The sequence below is a fragment of the Tamandua tetradactyla genome, chromosome 15 (assembly GCF_023851605.1).
Source record: "Tamandua tetradactyla isolate mTamTet1 chromosome 15, mTamTet1.pri, whole genome shotgun sequence".
Classification (NCBI taxonomy): Eukaryota; Metazoa; Chordata; class Mammalia; order Pilosa; family Myrmecophagidae; genus Tamandua; species Tamandua tetradactyla.
The window spans coordinates 26,128,786-26,145,768 of record NC_135341.1 but is presented as its reverse complement, the minus strand read 5'-3'; the positions used below and the strand labels follow the sequence as shown (position 1 = coordinate 26,145,768).

At 39.3% G+C, this 16,983-nt stretch overlaps 1 protein-coding gene across 7 annotated transcripts in view; it reads right to left on the bottom strand.

The window, feature by feature from the left end:
• Positions 1-2,478: 2,478 nt before the first annotated feature.
• Positions 2,479-16,983, bottom strand: part of CFAP20DC (CFAP20 domain containing) — a 301,331-nt gene continuing 286,826 nt past the window's right edge. For 5 of the 7 annotated variants that reach the window (XM_077128821.1, XM_077128819.1, XM_077128823.1 and 2 more), the window contains one exon: positions 2,479-2,905. In XM_077128821.1, coding sequence (XP_076984936.1) covers positions 2,790-2,905 — 116 coding nt within the window. In that variant the 3' untranslated portion in view covers positions 2,479-2,789. Of the gene's footprint in view, positions 3,033-16,983 lie in introns of all 7 variants that reach the window. The other 2 variants (XM_077128820.1, XM_077128824.1) reach the window with 1 other exon arrangement.

Here is a 16,983-nt window from a genome sequence, read left to right as displayed (position 1 = left end):
AGAAACTCTGAATTGGTTCCAAAATTGATACCAAATTATCTTAAAATGTATTTTCACATTGAATTAAAAATTTTTTAGCAGCCATTTTTACAGTCAGTTCCAATTACAAATGTTCAGTATAAATTTGATTAGAAAAGTAGAAATCAAGGTCTTGAAAATGGAGACTAACAAGATAGACTCTTCCCCAGTGGTATGGATGCCATTAGGCAAAGCCACTGCCTTCTCATCATGTCAGATATAATCTATAGCTGTGGTTCTCAACCTTGAATGCACATTAGAATTGCCCAGGGAGGGTTCAGACATCTCAGTGCTCAGGCTATACCTGGAACCAATAAAATCAGATTCTCTTTGGGAGGAACCTAGGCATAGTATTTCTATAAACTTCCTGGAGACACAATATTGTTAGCAAAATTTGACAACTAGTGAACAAGCAAAGCCTAGTCACTGAGTTTCCAAGTAAACTGGCTGCACCATTTTTATTTAAAATTGGCAGTGTGAATCACATCTATATCCATTTTTCAGTTTTTCTGTAGAAGTCACCATAGAAAGCCACCTCTTTGAAAAAGACAAATAGAATGTAAAAAGTGGATAGTAAGCCCTTATGGTGGGACCTTATGGAAGAGGCTACTCGGCTCACAAAAACTCCTTAATTTCTCCACATCCATATGGAGCAGAAGGTCTCTGGACCCAATTTGGGCCAACTGGAACCCCAATCTAGGAGCTTAGGATTGAATTTGAAAGTTCATATTAATGTCTGGTTGTTTGTATTGGCTATGGCTGAGTGTTCCGGCAAGTGGACTGAGTCGCTGAATAAATTGGCAGGGGTGGGCAGTGGTGTGGAGAGGAAGGAGAGAGAGAGGGGGAGAGAGAGAGAGAGAGAGAGAGAGAGGGAGGGAGGGAGGGAGGGAGGGAGGGAGGGAGGGAGGGAGAGAGAGAGAGAGAGAGAGAGAGAGAGAGAGAGACAAGAAAATGAAGCAGAGTTGAGCACCAAAGATGATACTTCTGGACTCATTTTTGCCTGCAAGGTATCCCTCCCATTTTGTTAACAGCACCCTCTTCTCCTTCTGGGACTACCTCATTTCCATCCCACGTGGTCCTGGGGATGACCTATATGTCAAGCCAACTGACTTCTTGCTCCTTGAGCAGACTCAAAGATGGAAAAAGATGACGTTGAGTTATTTCGGTTGACAAATGAAACTGTTGATTTCCTGCTATAGGGATCCCTGGAGCTGCCTTGATTCGTATGCCTTTGGAGCCTGATTGTTCAGTACATCTGTGAATCCTGGGATTAAGGGTGTCTGATGGTTGTTTTCGAGAATCCAAACAGAGTTCTCCCTAATTTTCTAGTTCCAGTTTGAATCCATTCTGGGGCCTTGTAGCATTCTGTTTTGGGGTTTCAGGAGGCACTCTCTATCCTTAAGATTTTTTTTTCCTTAACATTGCTCATGATTTTCTGATACTTGTAATTGCAAGTAAATCAGACATTCCAATTGACTTCCCTATTTGCATGGATAGTCTTAAGGCTATCTAAAGCAGACAGAAATGAGGTTTTACAAGTCCTACACCAGTCTTCAAGGTCATTATCAAGATAACCCAACTCTTTTATCATTCTGCATGCTTTGTGAAACTCAGTTACTCATTTTCATCTTGTTAGTATGAAAATCTTGAGAGAAATTCATAACAAAGGTATACTTTGTGAACAACAGGATTAAAAGCTTATCAAATGCAAACATGGTTCTAAATAATGTATGATCTTTTGAACAGCAGCCCAAATCTACTCCTGATAAAAAGACTCTATTTCCTCAATCAAGCAACATGAAATAAAATTATAGTACTACTATTAAATCCAACTGTACATCAATAATTTTTCATTTCCAGTGACAGTCTTCTTTATTAAAAAATCTTTATTAAATAACAAAATATGCCAGCTAATATAATAAGTAAAAGCTCAGTATTAATATTTTTGGCACACTTCAAAGCCATTTACCCAAAAGCATGTGTTTTTTTTCCTTGCAGTGTGGCAGTCACACTGGCATAACCTTAAAGATCGAAGGAAGCCTCCGAGATTTCTCCAGGCCCAAGTCACAAAAGTGGTGAGGTATGTAGGGTGTTCAAATGGGCCAGCTTCATTACTATGGATAATTCTTGTTAAATCTGGAACGGAAGAGCTAGATTTGCACCGTATCATTAGAATTCAAAGATCATTGGTAACAAGTTTTAAAAACCTCCACAAGTTACAGTGCTAGGCAGCTGAAGTGTTTACCAATGGTGCGATCTTTGGCAAACTCTGGAAGAATTATAATGAAATGGAAATAGTGAGGCCTGTGCCAATAAAATGTGATCATAAAGTCTGACCAGTTCTCAGTGTTTCTTTTTCTAAGAGGGTCTAAGGAAAGGTAAGTATCATCTAGGGATAGTCTGGTAAAGAAAGAGTGGTGAATAAAAAACAGCAATTTGAAAGGTATTCTTTGACCATCATACTTTATTTTTAATACAAATAGGTTATAAAATAAAGAGTACCCAAATATCATTTAAACAATTACACAGTTTCTGTATATCAGGCCATCATTTACAGATTAACACTGCAAGAAACTTGAATTAATAACTCAACTCGTGTGCATAAATTATGTGAAACAAAATTACACATAGAATGGAGACCAACAAATGAGAACCAGTTTGAAGCCCTAAACTCTTGTCATTATATTAATTCGTTCACAGTTTCAGAAGCACACACCTCTACTAAAGGAACATAGCTATTTTCAACACGGAACATTATTTAGAAAATAAATTCACTTTTCGCAGCGACTTCTGTTTCCATGGGCTGGCCCAAGGCACAAACTGCGATGCCTCGGTAACAGGGTCTGAGCTGCTCTGCTGCTCCGGCTGGTGGTGGCTATTCTCTGCCCTGGAAGGAGGGAATCACACCAACTCATAGTATTTCCCAGTCTGGGGGTCAAAGTAACAGTTCAGACACGGGTCATACAACAGAGTCAGCACTTCCTCATCCTCTTCCACACTCAGGTCTTCCTCACCTGTGGGGAAGGGGAGCCACAGACACATCAGCTGCCAGCCTGGCTGGGAATTCCGAAAGCTGAAACATGAGACAGACCATGAAGCAGCAGTCCCCATCTTTCCTGGGGGATTTTCTTTATGTGATATTGGAAAGGAGGGCCACTGCAGAAGTGATGAGACTTACTTAAGCAGTGCAAGACAGAAAAGAAGCATACCCAATGATCACCTAGGCCGCCGTCATCACAATGGACCAAAGAAATTGAGTGTCTAGGACTGGCTGGGAGGGGAAAGAAAAAAGGGGCTAAAGGGACTTGTCAAAGGACTAAAGAGTTACAATAGTCAGGATTAAGGAAAGGGGCATGATTGAAACTTAATCATATCAAATGACATCATTAAAAAAATCATTCATACATTCACTAACTCAAAAAGTTAGCATATAAATATGAATTAAAATATCATTTAGAAATACAATACATAACGCAGAGACCATATATAGAAAACAAAATGCCAGGTGGGTAGAAAGTTCTGTCAAGTTTGCTGGAAATACAAGCATGGCTTGATATTTTTCTTTTTTGACAGCCATTTAGATGATTTGAATGATGAGAATTCCCACTGCTTAAGTCATTATCAAGATTTGGCTGGTTCCAACAAACTGGGCATGACAGGAAAGAAAAACTGAATTTTACTCAAGATGTTTCCAGACCACCTTGTATGTGCTCAGTGTTGTGCTAAGCACGTTGGTATTTGACTCTGTCAGCAGCAAGTCAGTGCATCAGAATACTCTGGAAAGTCAGCATACTAGGAGTTCAGAAGCTGGGAGAGCAATACCTCCTATCACGGAGGAGATCAAGCAGGCCCAGGGAGAAGGGGTGATTACAACAATACTCTCTCTCTTCATTAGCACAGGATATTAAAGTCCAAAGAAACTCAAGCCTTTGGGCTGCAGGCTCACCAGGGGTCAGCTTCAGAAGGGCTTGGATGGTGGTCATGGTAGAGGACATGGTAAGCCATAGAGGCTCAATAAGTAACAGATTATTTATTGAAAAGGTGAATGAATGATTGTGTAACAAAGCTCATGATCTGAAGTGTCAGTGCCCAGAGTGAGAGAAGATGGTGGTGGTACCAGGATTTCATTTTACCCAGCCAAAATCAAACCAAGGACACTGGCAGAACAAGCTGGAATAAGTCCAAGGAAATGGGGGACAGATAGAGAAGGTGGGGATTTGAAACTGTGCCTCCATAATTCCTCTGTCTGTACTTCTATCCACTCAACAAATATTATAGTGATCCTTCTTTGAGCAAGGCACTGAGCTAGGTGTTGGGAACTGTATTGGTTTCCAAGGGCTGCTGTAACAAGTACTACAAACTGAGTGGTTTAAAAAAACAGAAATTTATTCTCTCAGTTCAGGTGACTAGAAATCTGAAACAAAGGTGTCAGTAGAGCCATGCTTCCTCTGAAGGCTCCAGGGGAAAATCCTTCCTTGTTTCTTCCAGCTTCTGGTGCTTGCTCTCAATCTTGGGCATTCCTTGGCTTATAGCTCTATCACTCTGATATCTGCCTCCATGTTCACATGGCCACCCACCCTCAGTGTGCATTTCTTGTGTGTCTCTTGTGTCCAAACCTTCCCCTCCTTTCTCTTATGAAGTCACCATGTTTGGATTTTGGGCCCATGCTAACCCAACATGACTATATCTTAACCCAATTACATTCGCAAAGACTGTATTTCTAAATAAGGTCATGTTCACAAGTATTGGTGACTGGGATTTCAACATATCTTTTTGCAGGATACAATTCTGCTCACTACAGGGAAAATATTGATTATAAAAAACATTTCCTGGGCAGTGTGATGGTGTCTCAGTGTCAGAATTTTCGCCTGCCATGCTGGAGACCCGGGTTCAATTTTCAGTGCCCACCCATGCAAAAAAATAAAAAAATAAAAAACAAAAACATTTCCTGTCCTCAAGGAGTGTCCAATGTATGAAATGTGCTGACTTTTTTTGTGAGCTGAGTGCTGTGCTAGCAGTCCTTAAAAAGTAGGGTTTAACAGAGAGTTTAATTATTCAATTACTTTCTTTGCTTAGTAATACCTCAATTGGTAAAGGCCCTGATGGTTTAGAAAGCACTTTCTCATACACTGACTCATTTGACCCTCACAACCCTGTGGAATAGGCAGAAATTACTGTACCCATTTTACTGATGAGAAAACCAGGGTGAGCAAAACTAAGTAGGTCATCTGAGGTTACTTGGTGGGTTTAAGGCAGAATGACTTAGACTCTCAGTTTGAAGTTCTTTTCACAATACTGTGCTCGATGTTTTTGTTAAGAAGGCAGTAACACAATCAATTGGGAGTTATCACATCAAAGTATTTAAACACTGGAAAGAGAAAAAACTTTAAAGATGTCCCACATTTTAAAAAGTCAGTCTGGGAAACAAAAGAAATTTGATTTCCTATATCAAAAACTACTGGCAAAGATGAAACAGCCCAGGGGGAGGGCAGAGAGAAATAGTTCAATAAGGCCAAAGGAACTGGGTTTATTAACTCCAGAAAAGAGAAAGCTTGATGGAGGTGATAGCAGCCCTTTTGGCTTCCAGTACAGAAGAGCTGGTATATGAGGGAGGAGTTAAGATTCTGGAGATTCCAGGAGGAAGCAATAGGAGCAATGGGTGGGAGTTATGGGGGCCAGATTTTGGCTCCACACAAGGAAAGATTCTGAAAGCATTAGAGTTGATCATTAAATGGAATGTGTACTCTAGGGAAAGTGAAGCAGGGGCCCAGACACTTATGTGGATTCTGTAGATGATCCCTGCAGTGTCTTTAGCTATAAAGGTATCCTTGAAGTTATGACAGAAATTTAATAGTGGTAGCTGACCTGAGCACACTGTACAGTTTCTAATTAAGAACAGGAACTCAGAGAAGGAAGGTTGCCTTTCCTTTATTGTCTTCTGTTTTGTTAAACATGATCATTTCGGGGCTCTGCCTCCTCTGGGCCCTGTAGGTCACTTCTGCACACCAAGAGCATCAAAGGAGAGTGTGCACATCCTTTACTTTCAGACATTCAACCCATCATCCCTTTACTATTTGGGCTATTTCAGAGAACTGAATGAAATCGGTTTATTAATACAGTGTGTGTGCTATGTGACTGAGCTGGGCACAGTCTGGTTATCGTTGCAACACACACACATAAAACAAAAGCAGCTACTGAAGACCAATGAAAGCTTAAACCAGGAGTGCCTCCTGCAGGGACTAAAAGGACACAAGCCCTAGAATCCCAAAAACCTGGGAATGAATCTGGGCTCTGGTGTTTATACCCAAATGACCGTAGGCAGGTTGTAGGTTATTTCACCTCATTGGACCTTTGTTTCCTCATCTATAAAATGGGAATAACAATGCTTATTTCTTAGGGGGAAGATTAAATTGGACACTGGCAACATGCATAGCACCTAGTAGCTGTTCAATAAATGACAACTACTATTACTATTAAGGATAATAATAATAATAAAATAAACTATGAACCATAGACTAACTTTTTTAGAACTCAGAACAGGTGTACTGATAAAGCGTAAAGTGTGAAAAAAGTCTTCAGGGGAGGCGGGCAGTATGACAATGTAAACATTTAGGCAGTGGAGTCAGACACACATGGGTTGAAATCCCAACTCCACCACTTTTGCAGTTCCCAAATGGGAAACTTGACCATATTGAGCCTCAGTTTCCTCATACGCTGAGTAAAGATAATATTATCACCCGTCACAGAACCTATGACAACTAGATGAGGCAACACCCAGCATGCACACAGTGATTAATGAGTACACGTGCTTGTTGTTATAATTGCTATCATGGAAAAGGTAGGATATTTGAGTCACACACATGAGGGGTATGTTCATTTACACTTTATTCCCTACCCCCAAACAGTACTTGTGTCATCTTTTTACTACCCAAAGGAAAAAAAAGTGGATTTGAATGAAACACAAAGCGTCAATTAATTATATTTTTGCTTTGCTTTTTTTGGGGGGGGAGTGCCGTAGGCCAGGAACACCCATTTAATTTTATATAGGACATTATAATAAATTAATCTTTAAATAAAAATGGCTCTTGTACCCAAATCATGTATTTTTGAAAAAGTAAAACTAATTTTTCCATCAGAAATAATGTTAAAATCACTGAGGTAAATGGTTGCAAGTCATAACTATCTTATGGATCTACTGTTTGATTTTTCTATTTTATCTTATCAATAATTGAGGGAAACTCTGACCTCTGACATGTAAGCATTATACTCTTTATAATTTGTTCAGTGGATTCTGTGCCTGTACTTTGCAAAAATATAAAATTTTAAGCTGGTGCTATTAAATTAGAAAACTCAATACATTTTATAACCAGTCAGGAATCTTTCAAGATGAAAATAACCAATGTAATGGGCCATGGGTCTTTATTACCCAACTACACAGAGATTGGGGTGGATCCAATTCATAGGTAGAGGTTTTGCTATATAATGCATTCAAACAAGAGCAATAACTGCTATATAAATGCATTCATTCCGTTACATATCACTATAGACCGGGAACCTCACGCATTATAATCACGGAGGCTCAATAGGTTTTGCGGTTTTTAGTACCAACGCTTTAAATGGATGGATTTTAAAACTCCACAAACAATGACATTAGTACAAAAATTGGGTGAGATTATGTATAATTTTACAGTGAAATAAGTGCTATAAATGTGCATAAAAGCTTCTGTTTTCATTGTAACTTAATTTTCAAAGCCTCCAACTTACATCATTTTGCCATTGCAATCCCTACGTAATGAAATTATAATATCATTAAGCAATTACCACTATGATGTCAAGCAATGGAAAATGTTTTGAGAGGTAATTATTGTGCATGGGTATGGGGTAATTTCAATTATATTCTTGGAGAGTGCACAGTTTGTTTCCTCAAAATGCTAAATTGCTCTATTTAAAGACTGACTACAGAAACTCTAAGAGGAGAAATTAACAAATGAAACCATTTTCTGCTACCAGACTTAAGAGCATCTGGACAAGGGTCCAAATTACATTTTCACTCTTCTCCACATAATAAAGCCATTTCTAGTGAAATAAAATTACCTTTCAGATAATAATCTATTTACAAACTTTCAGCCTCATCCACTTTGAAACTGGTGAATACCAATAACAGAGGAAAAACCAATGGAGTCAGACCAAATTCAGCAAAATTGGCTGCCCTCCCCTTGGTTAGATCAGCTCAGGTAAATGATTCCTCCAGCTCATCTTTTGAAAGCCAATTAATATAAATGCTTAATTATCTATATATAATGCATTTTAACTGTAGGTAATAGAAAACCTATAAGTGCAAGCTAAGTCTTCAAGCTTGAAAAGAAATGATGCGGGGCCAGTTAATCAGATTTAAAATCTCTGAATCAAGACACAGCACTTGATTTTCGATTTTCTGACGCTGCCATGTAGAATTTGTTTAAGACAAGTAATGCATTTTCTCCCTTATAGATCTTGAAAACTGATTGACTGTATTTTTATGTGCATACTAATACACTATTGTTGAAACAATTCATTGGTGAAGGATGACCATTTGGTGCAGGTCAGGCTCAGGATCGATAAAGACATCATTTTAGATAAGATTCTGCTGAGTACTAGGTGCTTGCAAAATCTTTCACGAGCACCTCTCACAGTAGGGCAAAATTAGCTTGCGCTAATATTTGAGAAAGTCTCCTGCAAACTGTTGATTACTGGGTCTCAGCAAATCTGTGCTCTCAAATGGGAGAAAGAAAAAATGACCAAAAATAAAAAAAAAGCTGCAAAGATACTTTCTTCTATTAGAAAGCTATACTGTTTTATGGAAGGCAAATAACGTGCCATGATTATAGTTCAGGTGTCATTTGGGAAATAAGATATCATACATTGTGTAAAAACCAATGGCTATATTTTATTTTGAAAATGCCATTTAAAGTGACATGTTGAAGGAGTTGGATGATTAATCAAGAATTACTGCAATTTCATTCTTTCCAGGTAGTCTCTACTTATAAATGTGCAGTGATCCAAATGGGCCCTTGTGAGTGTGTGGTTTACAACTCAGTACGTTTTCTTACATGTGAAGGAAGGTCCCTACGAGGCTGTTGAGCTCTGAAGCCTACAGAGGCCGTAGTGTGCTAAGGGCCCGATTTCAGGGATGGCAACCACATGACAGCTATGGGAAAATGCAACCCAAATTCCAGCAGGGGAAGCAGGGAACACATCCTGGGCCAGGACCCTGCCTAGGATGCATGTAGGGCAGGTAGGTGGAGTGGTTCTGAAATAGGGGACAGAATCTCAGACACCAACAACTTGTTCATTTTTTATGTCTCTACTGGAAAGTTCATGTTCCAAACACCTTTTCTTTTCACAATCACATAGTCACATTGTGAAAGTTGTATCATTATACATTCATATTCAAAAAACACTTTTTTAAAAAAAGACATCTTTACATTAGAAAGAGAAGAAGACTCCCCCTCCCCACCCCCCTCACTGCTCTGCAGAAGAAAAGACAATCCTCCCCCAACCATGATATCTGCATAAGAGAAAACAGTCACCCCCACCTCCCAAGCTTAATCAGAGGACAAAAGGCAACTTGATGCCTCACAAGAGAAAGGGATAAGGGTTCTGGATTCAAAATGCCATAACTATTGTGAATTACTTTATAAACAGAGAGTTCAGATGGAAAGGCCTATGAATTTAAAGAGAGTACTTTTTTATCCAGAAAGCTTCAAGAAAGAGGACTACTTAAATTTTCAAAATTGTAGTGGACATTACAGTCATAAGTTCTTATTGCTCTAAATGGGAATTTTTGTAGTCATCTCGCAGCCTGAGGGTTAAGGGTGTAAATGCTCCTGACAGACAGGCCTGGGTCACTGTCCTGCTCCACTCAGAAAGTGATTCAGGCTCCTCTGAACCTTCCCTGTAGCAGGGGGATGTCACATAACAAGCTGGGGGCTGCTGGGAGAGGTCATCGTGAGGTTAAAGTGCAGAAAAACTTGACACAGGCTGGGCACCGAGTGGTTGCTTTATTAATGCTAGCCTCTATTGTTAATTTTACATTGCTAGCAGTACTTTTGCATCCTCAATAAATCTCGAGTAAGATCCAAAAGAGTGGATCAAATCATCCTCATGTTTTCCAGGGGTAAGAGAGTCACTCAATCACTCATCAAATATTGATGGCGCCTTGGCCATGTCCTACGTGCCCTATTAGTACTGGGGGTACCAGACATGTCTGATGATACATCAAGTCTGGCGTGATGACTAATAAAGCAGATTGCAGAAAACTGCCTTTCATTGTAGAGTATTAAGTCAATGTCAGATAATTATGAGGCAGTAAATAGGAGAAGTGTGAAAAGAACCCTCTATCAGAATCAGACTCGGTGGCCAGATCTTCCTCTCTCAGAGAGGCCAGGGGCCTCTGTCAATTCTTTACTAGTGAATTGGATATTACATCTATAAAATAAGCATTCTACTGCCTATTTCTGTCTCGTGGGAGATTAATCAACATTCATAAAGGAATAACCTGTGTGACTTTGCCATAAAAAGGGTAAGGAACTTTATTTTTGTAAGACGCTGGCAATTCTAAAACCCCATTGGAATCCTTTTCTTATTCAAAATCTATGAAAACTGCAAGAGAGGTCTGAAGGCCTAAAGAGAGAGGCCATTATTATTCCATTTTTGGAGCTGGTAAGCATAAATAATTTAAGGGTCATATCTGTAAAGGAACAAATGTCAAAAAAGAATTGACAACTATTCTTCGAGCAAAGTATGGTTCATTTTCGAAAGGTCAGTTTGGCAGTTTAGTTCTGAAAATTTTAACTTTCCATTTTTGCGTTTCACACAAGTTCAAGGAAAATACATTTCTTTAGCAAGCGTTAAGGGCACCATGCCCACGGTAATTGAATTCAGGATGATGTTACAGCCTAGGAGGAGACATGGGCTGCTGAGAGGCCTGGAGCATGATGCTCTGCCTGCCGACTAGCAGGCCCCATGCATATGTGGAGCTGTCCCTTTTGAGGTGGCATGTATACACTGGAGACATTCTGGCCCAGCAGAAACCATGGCTGTGCCACAAACTCCTTCTGCATAAAGTAGGGACAGGAACCTCCCACTCAAGGTACATACAACTCATGTACTTACTTCTGCCTGGCTAGGGGCAAGTTTTCTGAAATTATGCATTGGCCAGGCTGGCTTTCTCTGCTGCTAAAATGCAGATATGCCTCCAGCCGCACAAATGCATTGCCGACTCTCCATGGGGGATGGGGGTGTGGTGGTTCCACTCATGGCTCCCTTCTCTGAGCTCCAGCCTGTGTGCGCAAAGAGGGGTGACCAACAGGACCTCAGAAGGTTGTTTTGAGCATTAGAGTGAAATATGCACAGGTATATGCACAGGTAGGCTGGAGTACAGGAAGATTCAACCAGCCTTAATATTATTACAGGTGTATCTCATTTTGTTGTGCTACCCTTGATTGTCCTTCACAGATCTGCGTGTTTTTTTTTTTTTTAACATATTAAAAGTTTGTTGCAACCCTGAATCAAGCAAGTCTATCAGTGCCATTTTCTCAACAGCATGTGTTCACTTCTCTGCCACATTTTGGTAATTCTCATAATATTTCATATTTTTTCATTATTATTATTATCTGTTATGGTGATCTGTGAACACTGATTCTTTGATGTTGCTATTGTAATTGTTTTGGGGTACCATAACTGCGACCATATGACAGTGAACTTAATAAATGTTATGTGTGTTCTGACTCCTCCACCCACCAGCCATTTCCCTGTCTCTCTCCCTCTCCTCAGGCCTCCTTATTCCCTGAGTCTTAACAATATTGAAATTAGGCCAATTAATAGCCCTACAATGGCCTCTAAATGTTTAAGTAAAAGAAAGAGCTGCAAGTCATTCCCTTTAAATGAAAAGCTAGAAATGATTAAAGTCAGTGGGGAAGGCATGTCAAAAGCCGAAACAGGCCGAAAGCTAGGCCTCTGGTGTAAACAGTTAGCCAAGCTGTGAATGTACAAGAAAAGTTGAAAGAACATATGGTGATAAAAAAGCAAAGCAGCCTGATTGCTGATATAGAGAAAGTTTTAGCGGTCTGGATAGAAGATCAAACCAGCCACATTCCCTTAAGCCAAAGCCTAAACCAGAGCAAGGCTCTAACTGTCTTCAATGAAGGCTGAGAGAGGTGAGGAAGTTGCAGAAAAGTATGAATCTACCAGAGGTTGGTTCATGATGTTTAAGGAAAGAAGCTATCTCCATCACATAAAAGTGCAAGGTGAAGCAGCAAGTGCTGATGTAGAAGCTGCAGCAAGATATCCAGAAGATCTAGCTAGGATCACTGATGACAGTGGCTACACTAAACAGTTGGTCTTCAAGGTAGACAAAACAGCCTTCTATTGGAAGAAGATGCCAGCTAGGACTTTCTTAGCTAGAAAGAAGTCAATGCTTGGATTCAAAGCTCCAAAGGACAGGTTGACTTTCTTGCTAGGGGCTAATGCACCTGTGACTTTAGATTGAAGCTGATATTCATTTACAATCCTAAAAATCCAAAGACCCTTAAGAATTATGCTAAACCTACTCTGCCCATGCTCTATAAATGGAACAACAAAGCCCGGATGACAGCGTGTCTGTTTACAACATGGTTTACTGAATATTTTAAGTTCACTGTCGAGACCTACTGCTCAGAACAAGAGATTCCTTTCAAAATATTACTGCCTATGCACCTGGTCACCCAGAGCTCTGATGGAGATTATAATGAAATGAGTATCGTTTTTGTGCCTACTCACACAACATCCATTCTGCAGTACATCGATTGAGGAGTCATTTCAACTCTCAAATCTTATTATTTACAAAATACATCTAATAAGGTTAAAGCTGCCATACCAGGCAATTTGATGGATTTGGACAAAATGAATTGAAAATCCTCTGGAAAGGATTCACCATTCTGGATGCGATTAAGAACATTTGTGATTTGTAGGAGGAGGTAAAAATATTAACATTCACAGGAATTTGGAAGAGGTTGATTCCAACTCTCATGGAGGAAGGGCTCAAGATTTCAGTGAGGAAGTAACTGCAGTAATAGCAAGAGAAATAGAATTAGCAGTGGAGCCTGAAGATGTGACTGAATTGCTGCAATCTCATGATAAAACTTGAATGGATGAGGAGTTGCTTCTTATAGATGAGCAAAGAAAGTATTTCTTGAGATGGAATCTACTTCTGGTGAAGATGCTGTAAACATTGTTGAAATGAGAAAAAGTATTTAGAATATCACATAAACTTAGTTGATAAAGCAGTGGCAGATTTGGAGAGGACTGAATGCATTTTTTTCAAAGAAGTTCTTCTGTAAGAAAAATGCTATCGAAAGCATCGCATGTTTCAGAGAAATGTTTGTGAAAGGAAAAGTCAATCAATGCAGCCAACTTCATTGTCTTATTTTAAGAAATTGCCCCAACTTTCAGCAACCATCATCCTCATGAGTCAGCAGGAATCAACACTGAGGCAAGACCCTCCACCAGCAAAAAGATAGCTGATGGCTCAGATGGTGGTTAGCATTTTTTAGCAATAAAGTATTTTTAAATTAGGGTGTGTACACTGTGTTTTCAGATATAATGCTATTGCACACTTCACAGACTACAATATAGTATAAACATAACTTTTATATATACTGGGAAACCAAAAAATTTGTGTGCCTCACTTTATTTCGATATTTGCTTTATTGTGGTGGTCTGGAACCAAATCTGTAATATCTCCAAGGAATGTCTGTGTTATTATTATCCCAGAAATCCGAAGATGGGCATCTACTACATGAAAGGGGCCCTAACCTTAGCCTGGGCCCTAGTTCTAGGCCATGCAGATTGAGCATTTGGTGTGGGACAAGTCATTTATGCTCCAGGGAGACTGAGGAAGGTTGGACTACATCAGCATTTTTAACTGGTTCTTCAGCGCCTCAGGGAAAGGTTCTGAGACCCTAACTCCCCTTTTAACCACAACAATTCTACTTTGATCTCTTTCATGTATTAGAATTTATTATGAGATTTCATTTGAAAGAAAAATTTTCATTGCTTATAAATAAAGTTTAAGAACGGCTGCATAAGGTGATCTGAAACAGTTTTCAGCTGCTAAAATGTGTGAATCTAAGTTCAACATTCATGGGAGAACAAACCTCACAAAATTTACAATTTTAGAACTATAACCTGGAAACTGGAATTAGGGTTAAATACAAAGTCAGGTTGCAATGAATTGCCCTATTCTTTTTTCAAGGCTGTCATATGAAATGACCAGTTGAAGAACATTTCCCTCCCTCCATCCCTTTCCCCCTTCTTGTCTTTCTTCTAATAAGAATTTAGAGAGCATCTAATACGTGTCAGTAGTTATACAAAACACTAGGGATCCACAAATGAACTGACAAAGCCTCTGATCTCAAGAACTCACAGGCTATATAGGAAGAAAGACAATAAACAGGTAAACAAATCAAGAATTACAAACTGAAAAAGCCACAAAGAAAATGCACAGGGTGAAGTGAGAGAGCCCAGTGGTATGCGAGGTTCACCTGCTTAGGTAAGATGGTCTGGAGATGCCTTTCGGCAGACAGGCCTTTCACCCTGGGCCTGCAATCCTGTCCTTCGCGCCCTTATCCAGCCACTCACTGCCATGGATGTGCCCTAGATCTGGTCAACACCTGTGACAGCCGCCCCCAACCCCCACCCCGCCCCAGCTGCTCACTCTCTTGGAGGAACTGTGGCTACCTGTTATTCCTCACAGGCACAGCTGGGGAGGGGGAGACAAGTTCAGGGCTGAAATGGACAACCAGAAGCCTTCATTATTAATTTTTTTAATTTTAATTTTCCTGAAGAAAGAAATTAGCCACTCAGTCCTTGCAATATTAAAATTTTTTTGTGAGTGTAGATTGGAGCTCTTGATGGGAAAATAATTTTCAATTCTTAGTTCTAAATACATATATATATGTGTGTGTATATATATATATATATATATATTTTTTTTTTTTTTAATAGGTAATCTATTTGGCTCAAAAACTAAAAAAACATGAAAACATGGTTGTTGGACTCTGGAGTCAGATTACCTGGATTGAAACCTCAGCTCTGTTGCTCATTAACTATGTAACCTTGGGCAAATTACTCTACAACTTTGTGCCTCAGTTTCCACAGCTATAAAAAAAAAAAGCGCAAAACCAAACAAAAGCCTTCCTCTATCTAGGGTGTTGGGAGGGCTAAATATAACTGACTTGGCACGGTGCTTGGCGCCCAGCAAGTGCTAAGTGAATGGTATTATCCAACAGAATCCTAGGAAGATCCCAGAATGCCCACATCTTTGCCTTGCTTCTCCTCTGAGGATACAGATTGGAGACTTGAGCTCATTATTTCTTCTCTGGCAAACACTTTACAAGGACAGATGAAACACCATTTCAATATATTGTTAAATCACAGATTGTGCTCTACTGTTTGTCTTCAATTCTGCCATTAACGTGTAAAGATTAGCCAAATAGGAAATACTAGTTTTTCATGGTATTTATTATTGACAAACCATCTGAGCACAGCAGAAAAGGGGAAGGTGAGCAAATCCAGGCTGATATAACTCTAGGGTGACAGGCAGAAGCGATGCCAGATCTCTGGTTAACAGTGGCTGGCAACTTTCTACAATCCTCATCTGAATTTAATTTGTAAATTTGCCCTCAATGGAAGTTCTGGTTACCTTCAGCATAATTGAGTTCCTACTGTCAGAATTGGGCTTTGCAATGGAAACTTTGACATCTTTTCAGCCATAGGCCACTAACATGCATTTTGAGTGCCTTTGCTCACTCTAGGCTCCTATGGCTTATTTAGACACAATATATTATTTGCTTCCTCACAGTAAGGGCTCCTTTTCAGAGCCAATATTCTATTTTTCTGTAATAAATAATTATAAATGTGCCCCTCTAAAAAGATTCCCAATTTGAGGGGCATAATCTATTTCAGATAGTAAATCACAAAGACGTGTCTATCCCTTGGGCAGCCAAAACATACATCTCAGATATATGAGCTCTCACTCGGAATTCTCCATACCTGAAGAAAAATGGATGTTCCACTTTCTCCCTGGGGCAGTTAGGAAAAAAACTTGCACCTTTGTTAGAACAATTTATATTGGTCTCAGTTGCATTTTTTAAAACATCGAAATAGTACTTCCATCTTCAAAATCCAACCCAGAAAATGGTTTCAGAGAGTCCCGTATTTGTCACTCTAATTATGCACTTTTGAACACACCTACCCCCACTTTCTCAGCCCCTCCATTTCTACCAAAGGTTGTTTCATGTTTTCCTCCTCCATGCACACCTGACAGTCATGTTCTCTGCTCACACCCAGAAATTAATGGCTCATCTTTATGGCTATAGCCAACAGTGGGAACCCAAGGCAAATTTTCATTCCTGCTCCTTCCAATTTTTACATTAATACTGTCTATCACAGCTACATCGCAGCCTTGGCCTTAATGGAAACACGTATTTCAGTGAGGCTGGTGTATTACGTCTACTTTACAATAATAATACTTAACAGCTAGTATTTGGTAGGCACTTTTTAAAGTGTTTCATATACATTATACTTTACTGAATCCTCATGAAAAACTATCAGGTAGGTATTATCTGTTTTTAGTCTTATTTTACAGTTGCAGTAACCAAAATTCATAAAAGTCACACAGCTAGGAATTGGCAGAATTCAGACTAGTGTCTGTGTGATACCAAAGCCATGCTCTTATGTCAAACTACACTTAAACTTATTCTTTTTAATTGCAAAGAATCCATCATTATAGAAAAGTGAAGCACAGGTTACCTCACTTTGGATACATAAATATAAGTGATCAGCAATTAATGAAAACAGTGACATTTCAAAGTGATTAGTTTTCTTTATGTATAATTATTTTAATTTTTTTTCTTTCTTTCTTTTTTTTTTTTTTAACATGGGCAG